Source organism: Pantherophis guttatus, chromosome 18, assembly GCF_059756535.1.
Source record: "Pantherophis guttatus breed Tessera chromosome 18, ASM5975653v1, whole genome shotgun sequence".
Taxonomy (NCBI): Eukaryota; Metazoa; Chordata; class Lepidosauria; order Squamata; family Colubridae; genus Pantherophis; species Pantherophis guttatus.
This window is the reverse complement of record NC_142080.1, coordinates 11,240,470-11,262,134: the sequence shown is the minus strand read 5'-3', so window position 1 is coordinate 11,262,134 and position 21,665 is coordinate 11,240,470. Positions and strand designations below refer to the sequence as shown.

The following is a 21,665-nucleotide window of genomic DNA, read 5'->3' as shown; positions in this document are numbered from 1 at the left end:
TCCTCTCCTTCCCTTTTTCTCCTCTCTTCCTCCTTTCCTTCTCCTCCTCCTCCCCTCCTCCTCCTCTCCTTCTCCTCTCCTCCTCCTCCTCTTCATTCTCCTCCTCCTTCCCCTCTTCTTCCTGCTCCCCTCCCCTCCTCCTCCCCTCCTCCCCTTTTTATCCTCTCTTCCTTTCCTTCTCCTCCTTCTCCCCCTCTTCTTCCTCCTTCCCTCCTCCTCCTCCTCCCCTCCTCCTCCTCCTCCTTCCCCTCTTCCTCCTCCTCCTTCCCTCTTCCTCCTCCTCCTCCTCCTCTGACAGAGCCAGAGGCAAACAGTGTCCCTGCAAATACCGGTGGTGTGGTGATGGCAGCTCCTTCAGCACTTCCTTGATCTTCTCCAGGCGGCTTTCTTCCAGCTGGATGGCCACCGCTTCCTAGAGGGAGGAGGACATTGATGGTCAGTCGTCCATTCCATCTGCTCAACGCCCTCCTTGTTCTCTCACTCCAGCGGAGGAAAGAACCACTTGTTGCCTCTCAAAGCTGAACCGTTGAGTGATCAGTTGTAGGGACCGGGAGTTCAGAACGGGTCCAATCGGTCATGGAAATTTGAGTGGAAGATTAAAGGAGCACAAAATGGATTCCCACCTCCAGTAAGGATAACGTGTCAGGCCCCAAACCTAGAACCGCCCATGGCAATCCTTCCAAGCTGAGCTCTTATTGATTCACATCTACAGACAGAATCTTGCCAGACTGAAGTATCTCCAATGGCATTTGCAATATACTCTGGGAACTATTAGGGAGGGACTGCCTTCACCCTCTTTCTCTCACACTGTTCTGATCTAGGCTCCCTTAAAAAGCAGGAAGCAGGAAGTGATCCCGGCAAAACCTCTTTTATTTACACGACTGTGAATCCCTTTCATTCACAGTCAGCAAGGCCTGTCCAAACAGTTTTTCAAAGGAATGTTTATCAACACAGACCTTATCTCGCTTGGCAAGCTGCCACGTAACTTGTTTCCAAACGCAGCACAAGGCCAAACTTGGCACAGAGTCTCTTAGAGTCACGAACAGAACTTCCCACTCTTGAAATGAACGAACGAATGAACGAATTGTTTCCTGCAAAAGCCCCCTCCCCGTTTGCTCCTCTTTTGTTTCCTATGGGAGGGGCCAATCACCTCCGAGGTGTGGCTTTACTCCCTGCTTTCTGAGTTGTTCTGACAGCTCTGTGCATGCTGGGAACAGGCTCCAGCTGTTCCTCTGCCTCGGTGCTGTCCAGCTCCCTCTCTGCCTCCGGCACAGAGCCCTCGTCCGAGCTTTCCCCAGCCCCCAGGACTGGCCCAAGTTCCTCCCCAACCTCCTCACTGTCCGACTCTGCTGCCAGCTCCACTGGCTGCTGGCAGGCCACAACCAAGCATCGGTTCTACTTACCTTTACTACCAGTTTGCAACAGACCGCACGCGCTCGCTTTGCTCGGTGGGCTTCTGTGCCTGCTCAGAAGCTTCTGCGCATACACAGATCACCCATGATGGTGTCGTCGAGGGTGGACAGAGCCTCCCGCTGGTTTTACTACCGGTTCTATAGAACCGGACCGAACCAGGAGCAACCCACCACTGGCCACAACACACACATAATACCCAGGCTAAATTGTCTCTTCTTCCTCTGGAATGCAGCCCCTACTACGTCATCTTCCTTACTACATTCCTCACAATAAATGACCAGTTGTAAATCCATAACGACCTTACCTATCTGCATCTAGAATATACTATAGGAACTATTAGGAAGAAGCTTCGGAGTAACAGAGTTGGAAGGGACTTTGTAGGTCTTCTGGTCCAACTCCCTGCTCAGGAAACCCTACACCATTTCAGACAAATGGTTGTCCAATTTCTTCTTAAAAACTTCCAGTGTTGGAGCCCCCACAACCCCCTGAAGGCAAGTTGTTCCACTGATTATTTTTTCAAACTGTCAGGAAATTTTTCCTTAGTTCTAGGTTGCTTCTCTCCTTGATGAGTTTCCATCCATTGCTTCTTATCCTGGCGTCTGGTGCTTTGGAGAACAGTTTGACTCCCTCTTCTTTGGGGCAACCTCTCAAATAGTGGAACACTGCTATCCGGTCACCCCTAGTCCTCCTTTTCATGAAACTAGACATTAGCAGATTAACACAGTTGGAAGGGACCTTGTAGGTCATCTAGTCCAACCCCCCACCCAAGCAGGAGACCCTACACAGTTTCTGACAGAAGGCAGTCCAGTCTCTTCTTGAAAGCCTCCAGTGATGAAGCTCCCACAACTTCCGAAGGCAACTTCTGTTCCATGGGTTGATTGTTCTCACTGTCAGGAAATTTCTCCTGATTTCCTTATTTTGAATCTCTCCTTGTTCAGTTTCCATCCATTGTTCCTTGTCTGGCCTTCAGGTGCTTTGGAGAATAGCTTGACCCCCTTCCTCCTCTCTGGGGCAGCTCCTCAAATATTGGAAGACTGTTATCAAGTCTCCCCTGGTCCTTCTTTTCATTAAACTAGACATACCCAGTTCCTGCAACTGTTCTTTATATGTTTTAGCCTCCAGTCCCCTAATCCTCTCGGTTGCTCTTCTCTGCACTCTTTCCGGAGTCTCCACACCATTTTTATAGTGTGGTGACCAAAACTGGAATAAAAGTCTTGGTAGTACAGTGGTCTAAAGCACCCTGTTATTAAGAACAGCTGCCTGCAATTACTGCAGGTTCGAATCTCGCCAAGGCTCAAGGTTGACTCAGCCTTCCATCCTTTCTAAGGTAGGTAAATTGAGGACCCAGTTTGTGGGGGCAATAAGCTGACTTTGTATAAATATACAAAAGGATGAAGGCTATTGCTTAGCGCATTGTAAGCCGCCCTGAGTCTCCGGAAAAGGGTGGCATATAAATCAAAATTAAAAAAAAAAAAAAAGATAACGAATCAATGAACTGAAACGAAGGGCAGCCTGCAACCGTCATACTCACCGCAAACTTATCATACAGCTGGTAGGTCAGGAGTGGATTGGGCAGCTCCCTGAAGTAAGCTTTGCAAATGGAGCTCACACAGTGGACATCCTTCAGATAGTCCTCTTTGTTGAGGTCAGGATTCCGGTCATTTTCGAACTCAAGCCTGAGAAGGTGGAAGAGGGGGAAGAAAATGAGAAGGTAGTAGGACACAGCAAAGATCAGGATCAGAAGATCACAATACAGGTAAGTCCTGAACTTACAGCAGCTTGTTTAGTGACCAAAGTTACAAGGGCACTGAAAAAAGGGATCATTTTTCACACTTATGACCTTTGCAGCTTCCCCATTGGTCATTTACATTCCCCATTTACATTCGGATGCTTGACAATTGGTTCTTTTTTAAAAAAAAAAAATTATTGAAATTTATTATAGTACAATACAATACAATCAGTCAGATAGTGTTACTTTTCTACTCAGGTTAGATCGATTCTTCCTTTACATTTCATAGTTCCAGATTCATATATACTTATACTGGCATGCATAAGATATATATATATATATATATATCTTAAGATTTGTATTAACGTTCATCTATTCTTTATTCAGTTATCAATCCACCTGAACCAATCATCCCATTCAGTGGTGAAATCTAAAATTTGTTACTACTGGTTCTGTGGGCATGGCTTAGTTGGGGGGGGGGGGGTGTAATGTGACTGGGTGGGCGTGGCCAATTTTTTTATTTTTATTTTTTATTTTTAAAACCATTTTTTCTACAAAGGTTGTAAAAAAAAATGCTTTTAAAGCCTCTGACGATCCCAGCTGAGTTGCCTGATCGGCAGAGGCTTTTTTTCTTTTAAATGTCTCTGATGATCAGGCAACTCAGCTTGGATCGTCAGAGGCATTTAAAAGGAAAAAAAGGGTTTTTTTCTTTTAAAAGCCTCTGACGATGCCAGCTCAGCCGCGCGATCATCAGAGGCTTTTTTTTTTTACTTTTAAAAGCATTGTTTCCGCCAGAAAAAATGCTTTTAAAAGTTAAAAAAAACAGCCTCTGATGATTGCGCAGCTCAGCTGGGCAATGGGGGGGCTGGGGGGGCAGGGATTTTTGCTACCGGTTCTCCGAACCACCCGCCTCCATCGCTACCAGATCGGGCGATCCAGTCCAAACCGAGAACATTTCACCCCTGATCCCACACCATATAATATTCTGAATCTTCTTTTTCGTTTAGTTAACTAACGTTAATTTGTTCATTTCGGCAACATTCTAAAACTTTCTGAATAATATGTTCCTCTGATGGTGTATTCTTTCCTTTCCAATATTGGGCATATTGTATTCTCGCTGCAACTGAGTATATGAATAATTAAATATCTTCCTCCCCCTCCCCCCTCCATATTTAGTCTTTAGTATTCCCAGGAGAAATGTTTCAGGTGTCAATTCAATTTTTTCATTAGTTGATTCTTGTAGCCAATTGACAACTGGTATTTGTGACGGTTGCAGTATTCCAGGGTGGGGTGGGGGCATGTGTCATGTGCAGTGGTGAAATCCTAACTGGTTTGCTACTGGTTTGCTGGCCGCGCATGAGCACTGCGTGCCAAATGCGCACTGCAGTGAGTATGCTCAGTGCACATAAAAGGAATCTTGGGAAGGTAAGTAGAACAGTGAGAGATAATGAAATAATTATATTATAACGAAGTCAGTGGTTTATAAAGAGAATCAATACAAAATGTGGTATAGATAGTATCTGGCCCCTTCGAGATTAGCAAAAATGTATTCAAATCTAAGTCCAACCTGTTGGAAGTGCAAACAGGCACCGGGTACTTTCTTCCACGTCTGGTGGCTTTGCCCAAAAATTAGGAAGTATTGGGAAAAAGTAAGAATTTGGCTAATAGAAATAACATCGGAAAAAATAGAACTCAAACCAGAGATTTTCCTACTAGGGATGATTAAAGAAAATTATTGGAAAGAAATAAAGTATTTAATATTACATATAGTCACTGCAGCCAGATTGGCGCTCGCCCAATATTGGGAAACTGACCAACTGCCAACGGACCAATTGATAATCCAAAAAATCTATAATTGCGCGGAAATGGACAAACTAACATTTGAAATGAAGGACAAGATAGACTCAAAATGTTATATAGCGTGGAATAGGTGGTATGATTGGATAACTCATAGAAATGAGAGTAAATGAAAAAATTTGTATAATAATAATTAACAAATATGCACCGTTAATAAGATAATGGACGTGTGACCAAAGTCACTTTTTCTTTTTATGTATTGTCGTTTGTATTAATATATATGTATCTTGTATATACATAGTATAGTATTTTACTTTTATATGTTTAATAAAGTTTTGTTTTTAAAACCAAAAAAAAAAAAGAAGAACAGTGAGAGAGGGGTGGAAATCAACTGTGGCGTGTGATTTAGCTTTGCTAGAAAGCAGGAAATCCTACTTTTTTGTGCTAGAAATTTGCTAGAAAGAAGAAAAGCGCCACAGCTGATCATTGGAAATACCGGTTCGGAGGTAGCTCTTTTAAACCGGAGCAAACCGGTAGCATTTCAACCCTGGTCATTTCATCCCTTTTGCAATCTTCTGACAACTAAAGTCAATGGAGAAGCCAGATTCACTTAACAACCGTGTCATTAACTGAACACATTCAGTGATTCACTTAACAAATGTGGCAAGAAAAGACATAAAATGGGGCAGATTTTCTCACTGCACAACTTAAATGTTGGGCTCAGTTGTTGTCATAAGTTGAAGACTACTTCTAGTCCAGTGGGGAAATGTAAAATTTGTTACTACCGGTTCTGTGGGCGTGGCTTGGGGGGGGTTAATGTGACTGGGTGGGTGTGGCCAACTTTTTTTTTTCTTTTACTTTTAAAAGCATTTTTTCTACAACCTTAAGAGGTTGCAGAAAAAAATGCTTTTAGAAGCCTCTGACGATCAGGCAACTCAGCTGGGATCGTCAGAGGCTTTTCAAAGCATTTTTTTTTTCTACAACCTCTTCGGCTGAAGAGGTTGCAGAAAAAAATGCTTTTAAAAGCCTCTGACGATCCCAGCTGAGCCGCGCAATCATCAGAGGCTTTTTTTTTATTTTTTTACTTTTAAAAGCATTTTTTCGGCCGAAGAGGTTGCAGGAAAAAATGCTTTTAAAAGTAAAAAAAGAAGCCTCTGATGATTGTGCGGCTCAGCTGGGCATGGGGGGGCAGGGATTTTTGTTACCGGTTCTCCGAATCACCCACAGCCATCGCTACTGGGTTAGGCGATCCGGTCCGAACCGGGAGCATTTCACCCCTGCTCTAGTCCCATCCGTGAAGTGGAGAGCTTAAATTGTGGGGAAGGGGAAACGTTTGAGGGGAGGCCACATTCCTTATCAGAGACCCCACCTGTAAGGTGGTCTTTGGTCCCTCTCAAAACCAGAGAAGCCTCAAAACCTTCCCATAGAATCTAAAGTCTGAAGGTACTTACAGGGGTGGGCTTCATAAATTTTAGCAAGGGGTTCTCTGCCTGGTTGCTGGGTCGGTGTGGCCATGGTGGGCATGGCCTAGTTGGCTCCTGCACTACATCGGGGGGGGGGCGTTTTTGCCCTCCCCGGGCTCTGGAGGCTTTCCTCGAGCTTTCGGGAGGGCGAAAATGGCTTCCCCAGGCTCCAGAGACCTTCTGGAGGCCCGTTTCTGACTTCCTGAACTTCCAATAGGCCCGTTTTTTGCCCTCTGAGCCTCCGCAGGTGCTCTGCACTTACCTGCATCCAAAATGGGCCATGTGGGGACTCCGGGAGGGGCGGGACGGGGTGTGAGGGGCCAGCCAGGAGTGGGATTTGGGGGTTTGCCAAACTGCACAGAATCCTAGCTAGAGGTTCTCCTGCGAACCCCCCACCCCTACTTAGAGATCATCTAGTGATCATCTAGTGTTTAAATGACAATGTTTAACCTAATGAAGAAAAGACTTTTAGGGGAGGGTCTATGACAATTCGCCACAGCCAGGTGTGCTATTCAGCAGGTTCTGACAGGTTCTGGAGAACCGGTAGCGGAAATTTTGAATAGTTTGGAGAACCGGCAAATACCACCTCTGGCTAGCCCCAGAGTGGGGTGAGAATGGAGATTTTGCAGTATCCTTCTCCCAGGAGTGGGGAGGGAATGGGGATTTTGCAGTATCCTTCTCCCAGGAGTGGGGAGGGAATGGGGATTTTGCAGTATCCTTCCCCCAGGAGTGGGGAGGGAATGGGGATTTTGCAATATCCTTCCCCCAGGAGTGGGGAGGGAATGGAGATTTTGCAGTATCCTTCTCCCAGGAGTGGGGAGGGAATGGGGATTTTGCAGTATCCTTCCCCCAGGAGTGGGGAGGGAATGGGGATTTTGCAGTATCCTTCCCTCAGGAGTGGGGAGGGAATGGATATTTTGCAGTATCCTTCCCCTACCATGCCCACCAAGTCACGCCCACAGAACTGGTAGTAAAAAAATTGAATTCCACCACTGGCCACAGCCTACTCGGCATGTCTGTCTCGCCACAAGACAACTCACTGCGGGACAAGAGTTACACTAATATCAAAGAAATGGTGGAACAGAACCATTAAAAAAAAAGGATGCAAAAAAAAAGGAGGGACAGAATGAAATGGCAAAAATTAATTTTTTTCCCGCATTCATGAAACCAAAAGAAAAACGGAGCTCGGGAGGGCCCTCCCGAGCTCCGATTTCGCTGGCAGAGGGTTGCAGGAGGTTGTCCCAGCCAAAAACAGAGATTGGCAGCCTGTTTTCGCTGGCAGGCCGGTCCTTCACTGTTTCCAAGACAGACCCGCGGGCCGGATCTAAGCACCCCACGTGCGAGATCCAGTCCGCGGGCCTTGAGTTTCACACCCCTGCCCTAATCCTTCTCTTCATTAGACTAGAACAGGGGTCGGCAACCTTAAATACTCAAAGAGCCACTTGGATCCGTTTCCTACAGAAAAAAAAAAACACACTGGGAGCCACAAAACCTGGGTGGGCGTGGCCAACTCGATGTCACTCACTCCCCACCCAGTCACATGACCACCTAGCCACGCCCACCCAACCACAAAACTATTCTCTATGACAGGGGTCTGCAACCTTTAAACACTCAAAGAGTCATTTGGACCCGTTTCCCACAGAAAAGAAAACACCGGGAGCCACAAAAACCCTTCCCGTGCCTGACTATTTCTGGAGCGGCCACAAAACTAGCATATGTAGTTGAATTAAATGTTCTGTTTTCTTCTGAAACTTTTCTTTTCTTGGATTTATCCGTGGTTGGCCTACCGGGGGTTGAAAAGCTCAATAAATCGCCTGCCAGCAGGTGTCACACATTGGCGGTTGGGATGCATATTTTGAGTGACAGAGAGCCGCAGCAGAGGGGTGAAAGAGCCGCATGCGGCTCCAGAGCCGCAAGCTGCTGACCCCTGCTCTATGTCTCTCTCTCTCTCTCTCCCCCCCTCCCCCCTCTTTCTGTATCTGTGAGTCTGTCCCTCTCCCTCTCTTCTCCTCTCTCACCCCCTCTCTATGTATCTCTCTGTCTCTCTCTCTCCCCCTTCTTTCGGGCAACCGTCCTCCCCCTCCTCCCTCCTCTCGTAACTCCCTGGCCGGCTGTGGCGGAGCCGGGAGCGTTCGCATGAGCAGGGAGACGCCAGCCTGAAGTGGCAGGAAGCGTAGGCTGCCTTTTTATTATTATTATTATTATTTTTTATCTTTATTTTTTTTATTTTTTATTTTTCTTTTTTTTATTGAAAAAGTTTTACAATTACATTTTGTCCCCAATTTCCCCCTCTCCCTGACCTCCCTAACCCTCCCTAACCCCCCTAACCCTCCCCTCCCCCCCGACTTCCTCAAAATATAATCCAAATCAAAATCCCCTTTTTATAAAACTTGAACCCGTCCACCCCCTATATATTTTTCACAAAATCTTCACAAAATTCTATCATTCTATCCCTATATAATACTTTCAGTTAAAAGCTATCTGGTATTTCCTAGTTTGATATTTATTCTGCACATAATCTATCCACTTTTTCCACTCCCATACATAAGTCTCTTGTGAGCGGTCTTTTAAATATGCTGAAATCTTCGCCATCTCTGCACTCTCTGGCGACCCTCTTCCCCCTCCTCCTCTCAGGATGCCGGGACAGCTGTGGCTGAGTCGGGAGCACGCACACATACGGGGAGACCCTCCTCAAGCGTGTGCCGAAGCTCAGGAAAGGCGCGCAGGGGGCAGAGCGGCTCACTTGAGGAGGGTCTCTCCACGCGTGCACACACTTCCAGCTCAGCCACAGCTGGCCAGGAGGTTATGAGAGGAGGAGGCGGAGAGGAGAGTGCAGGAGCGAAGTTGCCCTGTACCTGCCTTCACGCCACATTTGCGCATAAGGCAGCCTTCGCTTCCTGCCGCTTTGGGCTGGAGTCCAAAAAAGAAATAAGAGGAGTGTGGTGAACCAGTGATGGGACAGGGAGCCGCAGCAGAGGGCCCAAAGAGCCGCTTGTAGCTCTGGAGCTAACCCCTGAACTAGACATACCCCAATTCCTGCAACCGTTCATCGTATCTGTTGCAATATTTTCAGGATCAGACTCAATAAGATTAGCAAGAGTTAAAGGTTTAAATATATATCCTTTTATTTACAATAGGCATTCTATATTCACTGAATATTCACAGATAGAAGCAAGGAAAAGGGTGTAGGTAGCTCCTTATATATACAATGGGTGGAGCTATATGTGGGAGTGGTGAATTATGAATACATTAAGAAGTGAAGAATAAGTTAACCCCTGATACCCTGTTCGTACACTATTTACACATTAGAGAATAAGGCATTTACATCTGACAAATCCCCCTCTAAATGCCGATTCGTTATGCAGCACCAGTTACACTCAGATTCAGGACAATACAAAACATACAACTTAGAGGTTAAATATTTGTGCTGCTTAGAAGGTAAAGGCTTTGTCAATATGTCAGCTAATTGTTCTGAAGTATCGCAATGCACTGCTTTAATAAATCCATCCTGAGATAATTGTCTCACATGTTTAAATTTTATATCTATATGTCTGGACCTTTGTCCAATGGCATCAGATCTAGATATTTCAATGGCTGCTTTATTGTCTTCATGCATAACAAAAGGCAAAGCAGGTTTTTTCCAAACATCTGAAATTAAATCATTAAACCATACAAGGTTATTTGCGGCTTTGGATAAACAAACATATTCCGCTTCTGTCGTTGAAGTGGCCACTAGTTCTTGTTTACCAGTGTACCAGTAAACTGGACAGTCATTTAAGAGAAATACATAACCAGATGTACTTTTTCTGCAAGAGATGTCTCCAGCCCAGTCTGCATCTGCATAACACGTAAGCTTTGGTTCTTTATTATCATTAGGTTCTAACATTAAACAAAAGTCTAGTGTACTTTTTAGATATCTTAAAATTCTTTTAACAGCTTCCCAGTGATACATTGTTGGTTTGCTGACATGCCTGGATAATAAATTGAGTGGTAAAGCGATATCTGGTCTAGTCCAATTAGATATATAAAGGAGTGAACCTATGATTGATCTATAAAATGTGTTGTCCTTGAATTCGGGGGAAGATTCATCAGTATTTCTTAGAAAATCAGTTTGCATAGGAGTATCACAAGGTTTGGCATTGTTTAAATTGCATTTATTTAAAAGTTCTATGATCTTATCTCTCTGGGTAAGTTTGAATCCCCTTCTAGTCTTATTAATTTGGACACCAAGGTATTTGTTTACCTTGCCTAAAGATTTCAACGAGAAATGCTCATTTAGTTTAGTTACAAAAGTTTCTCTTCTCTCTTTATGTTTTCCTATGTATAAAATGTCATCCACATAAATCAATACAAATTCAATGTAATCATCACCCCTCTTGACAAAGAAACAATTATCAGCAGTGGTAGCGTTGAAGTCCATGGTCTTAAGTACTTTTACTAAACAATCATACCATCGTTTACCAGATTGTTTTAGCCCGTATAAACTCTTGTTTAACAACCAAATCTCATTTTTGTTTGTGTATTGACTGTGAGGTGCTCTTACGTATATTTCCTTATCTAGTTTTGCGTGTAGGTACGCAGTCTGTATGTCATATTGGAATACATCAAGATTGAGTGCTGATGCTACCACTAGAGCTGTTTTGACACTCTCTGTTCTTACAGTGGGGGAATACGTGTCAGTATAGTCCTCCGGATATTTCTGTGCATAACCTTGTGCAACTAATCTAGCTTTGTATAGAGTATTGCCTCCCTCTAAATTCTTAATTTTATATATCCACCTGGTACCAATAATTGTTTTATCTTTAGGTGCAATTGCAGGTGTAAATACATTTAATCCTTGTAAACTTTCCATCTCTTTCTTCATTGCTAATTCCCATTTTTCTTTTTCTTCGCGAGGAAGTTTTAGCACTTCCTCATATGTATTAGGTGTTGTTGGTTCACCATCCATATGCATTACATAATCCTTGTATTTATTTGGCATTTGATTTCTGGTGTTTCTAATGATTTTTTCGGGTTTACTATCATTATCATGCAAATATCTTGCTTCCTTTTTTGTTAGTGTGTCTGTCTTAATTTTGTATTGGCTATTTGTCCAAGTCTTGGTTTTGTTTTTATATTTGTTGATATTTTGCTTTTCTATAGTCCCTTTCTCATGAGATTTTGTATCTTTATATTTATTTGGGAATATTTCATTAAGATGTAATTTAGACCAGTTGGCCTGTTCATGGAACACAGCTGTTCTGGAGACTATAAACTTGTTATTACTATCAATGAATCTGTACCCTTTAGTGCCAGTCTCATATCCCATAAATCTGAGTCTTCTGGACACGTTTTCTCCCTTTCTTCTTAATTGTTTAGGTATGTGTACGTCTGCAGTGACTCCAAATATATGCATGTGTGCTAATTTTGGTTTCCTATTATACATTACTTCATATGGCGTTTTATTTACAATGCTGGACCAGGTTCTATTTTGTGTGTAATTTGAATAATGTAAGGCTTCTGACCAGAATTGTTTGCTTAAGCCAGCATCTTCCAATGTGCATCTAATCATGGTTTGTAATGTTGAATTTTTCCTCTCTGCAATCCTGTTCTGGAACGCAGAAAATGGACTAGATGTGTAATGTAACATTCCTTTGTCTTTTAGCCATTGGGAGAATTCTTTAGACATGAATTCACATCCCCTATCTGTCAAGATTTGTTTTATTTTGATATTGTGTTGTGTTTCTATGCGTTTGTAAAATTCTTTAAATTTTTGAAATGTTTCATCTTTGTGTTTCAATGTATAAACAAACCCATAGCGGCTATAATCGTCTACTATTGTCAGGAAGTAACGTTTTCTATAAGTGATTGATGGAGTTAATGGACCAACTAAGTCCATGTGTACTAAATCAAAAATTTTGTTAGTTGATCTAGTAGATTTTCTTGGCCTGGGACTAGTTTTTAGTTTTGTAGATTTACATACTGAGCATTCCAGATAATTTTCACAATTTTTTATTTTAACACCTTCTGCGTGTTCAGTCATTTTTTGTACTACAGGAAAACTGGCATTTCCTAACTTCCTATGTAAGATGTGAGCACACTCATCATGAATTGGTTTACCTATTTTTGGTTTCTTATCATTGTGTGCATCTATGTGATCATGAGATATTTTACATTCATCATTGTCACTGTTGCTAATATTCTCATCATCTATTTCAATACAATCTTCCATATTTGAATCAATGTTATGTAACCATTTTTCTTTTGTTATCAGATAAGGTAGGCCTCCTTTAATCATCACAGTGCCTATATTTATTTTATTCTTTTCCAAAGTTGCCTTTCCTTTTGAAAAGACAATGTTAATGTCAGAATCTCTGCTTAGTTTTATGGCACTTAATATGTTATGAGGTATTTCAGGTATTAGTAATACCCCCTCTATTTTTCCTAGACCAGGCAAGGTTACATTTCCTCTACCTAATACTTGAACCTTTTCTTGGTTAGCTACCTTAATTACAAATTTATCTTCTGCAAATGAAGACAATATATTTTTGTTATTAGTGGTGTGATTAGTTGCTCCAGAATCAATAAGCCAATTATTGTTCTCACTTTGCTCTGTGTTAGTGTTGTCTTGTTTATTTAACCCATTCAGTGAACCAGATTTTCTATCCTTTGAATTGTCTCTGCCCCCTCTATTCTCTCTGTGATTTGGTGGGCTCCTATATCTATGCCTTTCTATGGAAGGCTGTCTATAATCGTATATGTTTCTGTATTCTGATCTATATCTTTCTTTTAAAAATTTTGGGCAATCTCTTCTATTGTGTTCCCTGGATCCACAATTATGACATTTAAATGTTTCATTATATTTTTCTTGGAAAGCTACTTTCCTATATGGTTTGTGTTCTGTGTGATTGTTAGAACGATTCCTTCTTGAATTATCTTCTGTTATCAATTTGTTGGACAGACTTTCTATGGATAAATATCCTAGATTGATTGTGTCTAAATGTGACATAAAATTGTCCCATGATGGATCAAGTGAGTTGATAATAACACTTTTCATTGTTTGGTCTGAAATCACCTCCCCCCTCAAATGCAGTTCAGCTCTTATTTTGTTCAAAGATATTAAATGCTCACTTATGGAAACCCCTGGTTTTACCCTAGACGAAAAGAAATCTTTAGACATCCTTGTGGTGGTAGCTACACTGTCACTGTGAAACAAATTAAACATGCATTGAATAATTTCTGAAACAGTCAGATTTGGCTTAATGCTGTGATACATTGCAGGAGACACACTAGATATTATTAAGAAAAAAGCTCTATGGTGTAAACAATCTATTTTTAGAGTCCAAGGTCTTTTTGGGGGACTAGTGATAAAAAACAGTAAGTTTTCCTTCATAAAGACAACCTGGAGCTGTTGATACCATTCTTGCAAATTAACGCCATCAACCCTTAGCTTTGGGAAGTCACTGGGTAAATTTTCGACATTATTGGGTCCATTACTTACAACCTGAGGTAGTCCGTGGTCTCGTAAATGTAGAAAATTGCAAAACGGCGTGGGGATGCTCGCTACGAGTCTGCATGGTCTTCTCTCCAGTTCATGTCTTCCCGGACCGTCTGCGTAGTTTTGCGCATGCGCGTTGTCCATTTCTTCTTTGGAGTCGTCGTGGAAGGTTCTCCCCATTGTGGCTCGCTCGTTCTGCTCCTCTTCAGATGAATCGGTCTCTGGTTCGATTTTGGGAGTCTTGACGACGGCGGCTGCTCTTCCTCTTCCCCTGAGGGCTTTGGTGCTTGCTTCGGTCTGTGGCGTAGGGCGGTACCGGCAGGGCTCTCTGGGTTCGGGTGTCGGCGTTCTCGTAGTCAGGATGGGAGCGGGCAGGTCTTGAGGCATCGGCTTGCTCGCTCGCTTCTTCGGTAGCTGTTTGTTAATTTTTAGTTTTGGCCCAAATGCAGCAAAAAGCGTTTTCATTGCTGATTTTATTTGGGAGTTTGTTGAATCATCTTCACTTTCTGATTCTGATTCTTCTGAGGAGTTTGAATCTTCTTTTTCATTTTCGTTGTTTGATAACGTTTTTCGCGCCAGAAATTTTGAATTGAGCATTTTGATTGGCTCTGCTTCGCTCACCCTGGAGGCCTGTTGAAACCAAGATGGCTGCCATTCAAAATTTCGCGCGGGATCACCGTTTTTCTTCTTCGTAATGACTTTCTCTGCAGTCATATCACTCACTATTTTTGGGTCTTTAGACTTTTCATTAGTGATGTTTTTCTCTCTCGCTGCTCCGCTGTTCTTCAGCATATCTTGGAGTTTCGCGATGAGGCTTTCATCATTCTTCTGGCTCTTTAATAGTTTTAATATCTCTGACCTGAGTTCGTTATTCTCTATTTCGATTTCCTTCTGGTCATCAATTTCATCTATTATTTCTTCGTCTTCAGTGGTGTATTCTTCAGATTCTCTCGAAATTGCGTTTGTGGATTCGTTGATTATTTCTTGTTCTGTTTCCATTTCTTTGCTGTAGGCCCTGGTGTTGGGCCTATCTTTCTTAGACATTTTTAAGTTTTTTATTGAGTCAATTAACCATCCTCTGCTACCAGCTTGTTGCAATATTTTCAGGATCAGACTCAATAATATTAGTAAGAGTTAAAGGTTTAAATATATTTCCTTTTATTTACAATAGGCATTCTATATTCACTGAATATTCACAGATAGAAGCAAGGAAAAGGGTGTAGGTAGCTCCTTATATATACAATGGGTGGAGCTATATGTGGGAGTGGTGAATTATGAATACATTAAGAAGTGAAGAATAAGTTAACCCCTGATACCCTGTTCGTACACTATTTACACATTAGAGAATAAGGCATTTACATCTGACAGTATCTTTTAGCCTCCAACCTCTAATCCTCTTTGTTGCTCTTCTCTGCACTCTTTCAAGAGTCTCAGCGTCTTTTTTGTATCACAGTGACCAGGTCATGGTTCTCTCTCTCTCTCTCTCTCTCTCTCTCTCTCTCTCTCTCTCTCTCTCTCTCTCTCTCTCTCTCTCTCTCTCTCTCTCTCTCTCAGTTTAGAGATGCTGTTTGGTACTCCAATCCAAACTGATATTCCCACCTTTACCTTAATTTTTGGATGTTTAAAGATCCTCCGGAGATCCGGTAGATGCCGTCCACGATCCCACGCTGTTCCACAAACTCTGTGCAGCTCTTCAGGACCTGGGGAACTGGAGAAGCACCAAGATTCAATTTGGGAATAGTAAATCTCTCCAAATCAGCTAGGAAAAGCTCATCACTCACCTAAAACACTGGGTGATTTCCTCCTAAAGTTTCTCCTCCATTGGGACTTCCTCAAAGTTTGGGAAACCAGGAAGACTGGCAATCCCTGGGGTGCTAATTGAACAATCGAAGGCAATGAAGAGCCTGAGTAGCGTAGGAGGCTAATGCCTCCTACTAAGGCAGCATTTAACATCCAGCTGTCTGCAATTACTGCAGGTTCGAATCTCTCCAAGGCTCAAGGTCGACTCAACCTTCCATCCTTTCTAAGGTAGGTAAAATGAGGAGCCAGTTTGTGGGGGCAATAAGCTGACTTTGTATAAATATACAAAAGTATGAAGGCTATTGCTTAACGCATTGTAAGCCGCCCTGAGTCTCCGGAGAAGGGCGGCATATAAATCAAATTTAAAAAAAAAAAATCTTTGGACCACCTGGACAATTGAGACTCTCCATAGACCTACAGTTTCTCCTGACTCTTTTCTTAGAGGTGAATGCAAAACAGAGACTGCAGAGAAGATTTTGCACTCACACTTTCCCTGTGAGAATTTCTCTGAAATGTTTTTCTCCAGGAATTCTCGTCTCCGACAACATGAATCTCTAGAACAAATTATCTTTCCACAAACTGAAGAAGGGGGAGAAAGAAGGAAAAATAATATCTCTGCCCAATACCAAAATTTTGGAAGCCCACCAACAATCTTCAGCGATGGTTCTATCATCACTGTCTCAGTTAAATGTCCCCCATTTTTAACATCTGGGAGAAATTTATTTAGAATTGACTAAGCCAGAGGAACCATAAGGAAGGCTGAGAAGGCCAAAGAATGGAGATGTTCTGTCCCCGTCTCACACATGCACACAAACAGACAGCCGGGGGTTAAATAAACTGGCAGACAACCAATTCTTCCGATAAGACGCTTGGCAGCAACCCAGTAGCTGCTTGCCAAGAACTTTTACTCAGTAAACAAAATACCCACAGTTAAGAATTGTCCATTTCGTAAAATAAATCCAAGGCCGATAAAGTTGTTTCCAAAGATGCAATGTGACTCGATAGTAGTTAGTTTTGTCCGTCACAGAGTCTGAATGGCCACCTCACCCCCTTTTATACCCTGTGGGGTATGGTCCAGTGACTCAGCCTAATCTCTGGCATGCCTTTTCTTCTGTTGCGCGCTTATCTCTGCGACGCTGCCGAGGATCCAGCCAAGACTCATTACCCTCATCACTGTCCACCTGTGGCTGTGTGGACGTGCTTGGCCCCGGCCCTATCTCTTGCCCTTCGGCCGACACCGAAGGCATTGCCAGAGAGGAGGGTCCTGGGGAGGGAGGCCTTGCCAACTCCTCTCCTTCACACTCGGAGCCCTCTCCTGCCGATGACACAGGCTCAGGTAACGGAGCCACAACAGGAGGCCTTTGAACTCTGGTGCTGGAGAAGACTCCTGAGGGTCCCTTGGACTGCAAGCTGATCCAACCGGTCAGTCCTAGAGGAGATCAACCCTGACTGCTCTTTAGAAGGCCAGATCCTGAAGAGGAAACTCAAATCCTTTGGCCACCTAATGAGAAGGAAGAACTCCCTAGAGAAGAGCCTAATTCTGGGAACGATGGAGGGCAAAAGAAGAAGGGGACGGCAGAGAAGAAGGTGGCTGGCTGGAGTCATTGAAGCAGTCGGCGTGAGCTTAAATGGACTCCAGAGGATGGTAGAGGACAGGAAGGCCTGGAGGAAAGTTGTCCATGGGGTTGCGATGGGTCGGACACAACTTCGCAACTAACAACAACAACAACAAGCCAGAGGAAACATAAGGTCCAACTGCATGTCCTCTACAGCAATGGATCTCAACCCTAGCGACAATAAGGTGTAGAATCATAGAAAAGAATCTGGATCGCTTCAGGATTGGCCATAGGACATAGGGTTGGAAGGGACCTTGGAGGTCTTCTAGTCCAACCCCCTGCTCAAGCAGAAGACCCTGTACCATTTCAGACATATGGCTGTCCAGTTGTGTCACCTCCAGTGATGGAGAAGGGAGGGAGGGAGGGAGGGAGGGAGGGAGGGAGGGAGGAAGGAAGGAAGGAAGGAAGGAAGGAAGGAAGGAAGGAAGGAGAGGGAGGGAGGATGGGAGGAAGGGAGGAAGGAAGGGAGGAAGGGAGGGAGGAAGGGAGGAAGCAGAGTGAGGGAGGGAGGATTGGAGGATTGGAGGGAGGAAGGAAGGAAGGAAGGAGAGGGAGGGAGGATGGGAGGAAGGGAGGAAGGAAGGGAGGAAGGGAGGGAGGAAGGGAGGAAGCAGAGTGAGGGAGGGAGGATTGGAGGATTGGAGGGAGGAAGGAAGGAAGGAAGGAAGGAAGGAAGGAAGGAAGGAAGGAAGGAAGCAGAGGGAGGGAGGGAGGATGGGAGGAAGGGAGGAAGAAAGGAAGGAAGCAGAGGGAGGAAGGGAGGGAGGAAGGAAGGAAGCAGAGGGAGGAAGGGAGGATGGGAGGATGGGAGGAAAGAAGGAAGGAAGGAAGGAAGAAGGAAGGAAGGAAGAAAGGAAGGAAGGAAGGAAAAAGAATAGCAGAATAACAGGGTTGGAAGGAACCTTGGAGCAGTGGTGAAATCCTTTACGGGTCGCCACCTGTTTGCTGCGCGTGCATGCGCAGTGCACACCAAATGTGCACTTCGCATGGAAAAAGGAGCCATTTGAAGGCAAGTAGAACAGCGAGGGGGGGGGAACAGCTGTGCCGCACAATTTAGCTTTGCTAGAAAGCCGGATTTCCTGCTTTTAGTGAATATAAATCGCACGGAACAGCTGATCATCGGAAATACCAGTTTGGACCAACCGGTAGCTTTTTTTTTACTACCGGTTTGCCGAACCGGTAGATTTTATCAGTACCTTGGAGGTCTTTTAGTCCAACTCCCTGCTCAAGCAGGAGACTGTACAAATGGATGTCCAGTCTCTTCTTAAAAACTTCCAGTGTTGGACAGTGGTGAAATCCAAATTTTTTTACTACCGGTTCCGCGGGCGTGGCTTGGTGGGCATGGTGTGGCTTGGCGGGCGTGGCAGGGGAAGGATACTGCAAAATCTCCATTCTCCTCCCCATTCCTGGGGAAAGGATATTGCAAAATCTCCATTCCCACCCCGCTCCAGGGGAAGGATACTGCAAAATCTCCATTCCCACCCCACTCCAGGGGAAGGATACTGCAAAATCTCCATTCCCACCCCACTCCAGGGGAAGGATACTGCAAAAAAAGAGCCTTGGTAGTACAGTGGTTTAATGCACCCTGTTATTAACACAGCTGCCTGCAATTTCTGCAGGTTCGAATCTTACCAGGCTCAAGGTTGACTCAGCCTTCCATCCTTTCTAAGGTAGGTAAATTGAGGACCCAGTTTGTGGGGGCAATAAGCTGACTTTGTATAAAATATACAAAAGAATGAAGGCTATTGCTTAACGCATTGTAAGCCCCCCTGAGTCTCCGGAGAAGGGCGGCATATAAATCAAATTAAAAAAAAAAATCCCCATTCCCCTCCCTATTCCTGGGGGAAGGATATTGCAGAAACTCCATTCCCACCCCAGTCTGGGGCCAACCAGAGGTGGTATTTGCTGGTTCTCCGAACTACTCAAAATTTCTGCTACTGGTTCTCCAGAACCTGTCAGAATCTGCTGGATTTCACCCCTGGTACTGGAACAGCCACAACCTCTGAAGGCAAGTTGTTCCACTGGTTAATTGATCTCACTGTCAGGGAATTTCTCCTTAGTTCTAAGTTGCTTCTCACCTTGATTAGTTTCTATCTATTACTTCTTCTCCTGCCTTCAGGTGCTTTGGAGTTGTCCAAAGTTGTCCCTTTCTTCTCTGTGACAAGCCCCTCAAGGATTGGACCCGAACACCCAGAATCCCCCAGCCAGCATGGATGGACTTAAATTCCCCGCACACCAGCTGGGGAATTCTGGGAATTGAAGTCCATACATCCTAAAGCTGCGCAGGTTGAGATGTCACTGCTCTTCTCCCAAACGTGCCACAAATAAGAATTAGTTGCTCATGAGTAAGCTGGCAAGATTTCCAGTTGGGCTTCCTCATTCAGATTGAGCGCGTGGGTGGAGTGCCTGCATGATTTCATTTCTGAGCCAGAGACAGGAAGTGAAAGGCAGAAAGCAAGACAGCAATAAAACATGGCGCTGAAGACGTCAGCAATGTTTATGTTCCTAGCTCTTGGGTCCTCTCATGGCCTTCCCAGGCTGGCTGATGCCCAATACTTTTCATTCTACCCTGTTTCCCCAAAAATAAGACCTCCCTTAAAATAAGGAAGGGAGGAAGGAAGGAAGGGAGGAAGGAAGGAAGGAAGCAGAGGGAGGGAGGGAGGACGGGCTTTTGAGCGCATGCGCTAAAATAAGACTCCCCCGAAAATAAGCCCTCCTCGAAAATATTTAAACTCAGAGCTGGAAATCAGGTAAGACGGCAAGAGGAGCCCCGTCTTGCTCCACGTGCCCCAAAATAATAAGACCTCCCCGAAAATAAGGCCAAGCGCTTATTTCGGGGGTTCAAAAAAATATAAGACAGGGTCTTATTTTTGGGGAAACGTGGTACTTTCTGCTCACGACCAAAAGGCATTGGACATCCAGCCTGCTCCTCCTGTCGTTCTACGCAACACCAGCTTTGTGAAATAGGTTGGAGGAGTATTTTTCCATGCTGGCTGGCTGAGGAATTCTGGGAATTGAAGTCCCCAAGTCATAAAGTTGCCAGGTTTGGAGACCCCCTCCCCCTGATCTGACCTATTTTGCTGGGTTGTTGTTACAGTGAACAAATAATTGAAGGAGATCCCCATGTAAGATTCTTCGGGTTCTTGAAGAAAATGCAGGACAAACATCTAACAAACGAAATGTCTTTCTTCTTGGAGATGTAAAAAATGCTACTTCTGCTGTGGTTGTCTTCTGCGATACAACTTTACATAACTCTGCAACCTCCCTGACTATCCATAGCTCAACAAAACCACTCCTGATATCAGAGGTGGGATTCAAATAATTTAACAACCGGTTCTCTGCCCTAATGACCAGCTGGATAGGTGTGGCTCGGTGGTCATGTGACCATATGGGTGTGGCCAATTCAATTCAAATTCCACAGAGAGCCTTCTCTGTGGGGGCACCTGCCATCTGGAACGAGCTCCCCCCGGAGATACGGAGGATCCAAGACTTACGCACCTTCCGCCATGCCCTAAAAACATTTTTATTCCAACAGGCTGGTCTGGCCTAACTCTCCCTTTTAAATTGGGTTTTAAATGTTTTACATAAATTGGATATTTTAAAATTTTGTTTCTTGAGCCCAAATTATTTAATCTATTTTTAATAGCTTTTAACTTTCGTATGTTTTTTGTATTTTTATCTTGGCTGTTCACCGCCCTGAGTCCTCCGGGAGTAGGGCAGTATACAAATATGATAAAATAAAATAAATAATGTCACTCATGTCAATGGGCACTTCACCTTACTGTTACAATGTAATAAGGGTTAAACCAGAGAGGCAGTTTCTGTAAGCAGGGCAATAAAGATTAGGTTAGAAACAACACCAGAATGTTTCCTTCCTGCCTTCCTTACAGGATTAGCCCCGTAAAGTGAAAAAAAGCAAAATAAGGATTTCTTCCAACAACTGGTTCTGTGAACTGCTTAGAAAGTTAACAACCGGTTCTCCCAAATAGGTGCGAACCGGCTGAATCCCACCCCTGCCTGATATGAATCCCACGGAGAGGGCTCGCAACTTGGGCGTTCTCCTGGATTCACGGCTGTCTTTAGAAGAGCACTTGACAGCCGTGACCGGGAGGATTTTTCATCAGGTTCGCCTGATTCGCCAGTTGCGTCCCTTTCTGGATCGGGACTCGTTACGCACGGTCACTCATGCCCTTGTCACCTCCCGCCTGGACTATTGCAACGCTCTCTACATGGGGCTCCCCTTGAGGAGCACCCGGAGGCTCCAACTGGCGCAGAGTGCGGCCGCGCGGGTGGTTATGGGAGCGACATGGCGTTCCCATGTAACACCCCTCCTGCGCGAGCTGCACTGGCTCCCGGTGGTCTTCCGGGTG

The 21,665-nt window shown here is 44.2% G+C and overlaps 1 protein-coding gene across 1 annotated transcript in view; it reads right to left on the bottom strand.

Moving 5' to 3' along the window:
- The window catches only part of ARHGAP30 (Rho GTPase activating protein 30), a 53,440-nt gene that overhangs the window by 22,426 nt on the left and 9,349 nt on the right, over positions 1–21,665 (bottom strand). Inside the window, exons 2-4 of the mRNA XM_087881273.1 lie at positions 15,485–15,587; positions 2,945–3,089; positions 330–412 (exon numbers count right to left, since the gene is read on the bottom strand). Of these exons, the coding sequence (XP_087737399.1) occupies positions 330–412; positions 2,945–3,089; positions 15,485–15,587 (331 nt within the window). The remainder of the gene's footprint in view (positions 1–329; positions 413–2,944; positions 3,090–15,484; positions 15,588–21,665) is intronic.